General features: G+C 48.1%; 1 protein-coding gene across 1 annotated transcript in view; it reads left to right on the forward strand.

Moving 5' to 3' along the window:
• MUC2 (mucin 2, oligomeric mucus/gel-forming) overlaps positions 1-2,965 on the forward strand; it is a 53,310-nt gene that overhangs the window by 33,602 nt on the left and 16,743 nt on the right. Inside the window, exon 32 of the mRNA XM_009289465.1 lies at positions 2,211-2,963. Within this exon, the coding sequence (XP_009287740.1) occupies positions 2,211-2,963 (753 nt within the window). The remainder of the gene's footprint in view (positions 1-2,210; positions 2,964-2,965) is intronic.

Genomic DNA, 2,965 nt, shown 5'->3' on the forward strand with positions numbered 1-2,965 from the left:
AATAATAATCACCAAAACCCCGCTGCCTCCGACTTCAGAACCGATAAGTAATTCTCTCGCTGTGTTGTCGTTTGTTGCCTGGCTGTGGGATAAATCAAGGTTTATTGGCAGCTTAACATGTGTCTTAATTTTTGTACTCTGAGGGAGTGTAGTTGATGTATATTTCAAAAAAAATCATAGAATCATAGAATAGTTCGGGTTGGAAGAGACCGTTTCTACAACCTTCTAGTCCAAGCCCCCTGCTATGGGCAGGGACAACTTTCACTACATCAGGTTGCTCAGAGCCCTGCTCAACCTGACCTTGAACGCTTCCAATGACTGGGCATCCACAGCTTCTCTGGGAAACCTGTTCCAGTGTCTCACCACCCTCATCATAAAAAATGTCTTCCTTATGCCCAGTCTAAACCTACCCTCTTTCAGTTTAAAACAGTTGCCCCTTGTCCTGTAACTACAGGTCTTGGTAAAGAGTCTCTCTCTGTCTTTCTTATAAGCCCCCTTTAAGTATTGAAAGGCCGCAGTAAGGTCCCTCTGGAGCCTTCTCTTCTCCCCGCTGAACAACCCCAACTCTCTCGGCCTCGCTTCACAGGGGAGGCGTTCTAGCCCTGTGGTCATTTTTGTGGCCTTCCCCTGGACCCGCTCCAACAGGTCCATGTCTTTCTTCTACTGGGGGCCCCAGAGCTGGATGTAGTACTCCAGGTGGGGTCTCGTGAGAGTAGAGTGGGTCCTGTACTGAGCTCTCTGTTTAGGAGGGAGAGTGCGCAACATGTTTCTGGTTCTCGGTTCCATTCCTTTGATTATCGGGAACATTAGGGGTTTTTTCATCCTCGTGCCTCTGCCCAGCTTAGACAGGTACTGAAGTAGATACGGGAAGTCATGCTTTTGCTGCTGCTGGAGCTCGTCCTTCAGCTGCAGAGAATGCACTCAGCGGGACCCGTGGTGTGCAAGGGGAGTGGGGCTTGGTTTTGTGGCACTGCCGTTTCAGGCGCTGTTTGGGCGCAGCTGTGCAGACTTTCTTCCCTTTCTTCTCTTGCGTTGCCCCTGTGGCCACTGCTGCCACTCACCTGCAGTTCTGGCTGTAGGAAGCTTCGGAGGTTTTCCCTGGCAGGGTCTGGGGAAAGGCTTCAGACCACGGGTTGCCCCTTGCTATGGACCAAAGGTCTGGGCAGCGGGGTTCTCCCAGTATGCCCATGAGCGTTGTTCTCCAGCTTACCCTGCACTGCTGGGAAGCAAGCTGATGTTTTGGCAGCAATGTGAGACCCCCTAACATCCCAGTGAATCTGCCTCTCTGACCATACACCATTTGTTCCTGTATTTCCTTCTGAACATGAAGGAGTTTGCCTGTCCTCATCCAAATTTGAATTAATTTTATTTGAAGGATTGTCCTTGTGGACTGTGTGGGCAGAAGCAGCATATCTTTCTTCCTCCTGTCCTCCAGCATTATGACTGCACTCTTATTGCAATGCTTCTCCATCTATCACATCTCTTACATCATGCTGTAACAGCACAAACAGATGGCTCTGAGGCTGGCCTCGGAGTATCGTGAACAATTTATAAAATGCTTATCAAAAACTACTTTAAAGGAACCTGCACTAGGGCCCATAATGAAAACTGGCTTGGTCATGTGAGAAGGAAAAAGCAGAAAAGTGAATTTGGGATTCCTAGCATGCCAAAATAGCCTGTGGGTGAGTAGTCTTAAAGGCCTGGGAGTTAGGTATGGAGCACAGATTGCTCCAGTAACTGCTCAATTTCAGTAGAATCAAATGACTCTGAGCATAATCAATGCTGGTATGAACATGCCACATGAAGTAGCACAGGGAACCGTGGTGTATCCATAGAATATACCATGACAGCAATACAGAATTAAGCGAAGAGTTCACTGATCAACTCAATGAATTCCCCTGGATTTAGGACCGCTGAAATCTTCTCTGCAGTATAAAGTTTTAAGACTACAGACAGCTGTTCCATCCAACAATGATCATTGATAAAGTGTTTACATCAATGTCTCCCATGCAAGATGTAGGAGATTTTTTTAATAATTCCTCTGTTATGCAAAAGCCATTAATAAAACAGTTTCTGCTTTATTCCCATCTAAATAACCTATGCTTAGGTTTGTAAAATTTCACTGCTTATCAGAAAATGAAATGAAATTAATTTACCTACTTAAAATAAAATACTGTGTTTTCTCCCTGTTGGTATAACACCTGTATCAGGAATACCGACAAAGACAAGTACTACAGTTATTCCTTCAGCTACCTCACTGCAAACAACTAGAACGACGGAAATACAAAGTACAGTGTCTACCATGGGCACCACTATTCAACAGTCAACACTGTCAGCATCAACAAGTCCAGTGACAGTCACCACCTCTGGAGTCACTGAAACAGGATCGACCACCAAAACCACCACTTCGGGCCCCACCTCCTCCGGACCCACTCCCCAGAGCACCACAATAGTAACGGAAACATCTAGCCATGAGACCACTACCACCACGACTGGGAGCCCTCCGACAGGATCACTTGTCAGCACCGTCAGCACCACAAGCTCAGGAACACCCTCCCCAGAGCCTACAGCCAGCACTACTGTATCAACACCATCAACATCAACAAGCCCAATGACAGTCACCACCTCTGGAGTCACTGAAACAGGATCGACCACCAAAACCACCACTTCGGGCCCCACCTCCTCCGGACCCACTCCCCAGAGCACCACAATAGTAACGGAAACATCTAGCCATGAGACCACTACCACCACGACTGGGAGCCCTCCGACAGGATCACTTGTCAGCACCGTCAGCACCACAAGCTCAGGAACACCCTCCCCAGAGCCTACAGCCAGCACTACTGTATCAACACCATCAACATCAACAAGCCCAATGACAGTCACCACCTCTGGAGTCACTGAAACAGGATCGACCACCAAAACCACCACTTCGGGCCCCACCTCCTCCGGACCCACTCCCCAGAGC

The sequence above is a fragment of the Aptenodytes forsteri genome, unplaced genomic scaffold, assembly GCF_000699145.1.
Source record: "Aptenodytes forsteri isolate BGI_AS27 unplaced genomic scaffold, ASM69914v1 Scaffold445, whole genome shotgun sequence".
Classification (NCBI taxonomy): Eukaryota; Metazoa; Chordata; class Aves; order Sphenisciformes; family Spheniscidae; genus Aptenodytes; species Aptenodytes forsteri.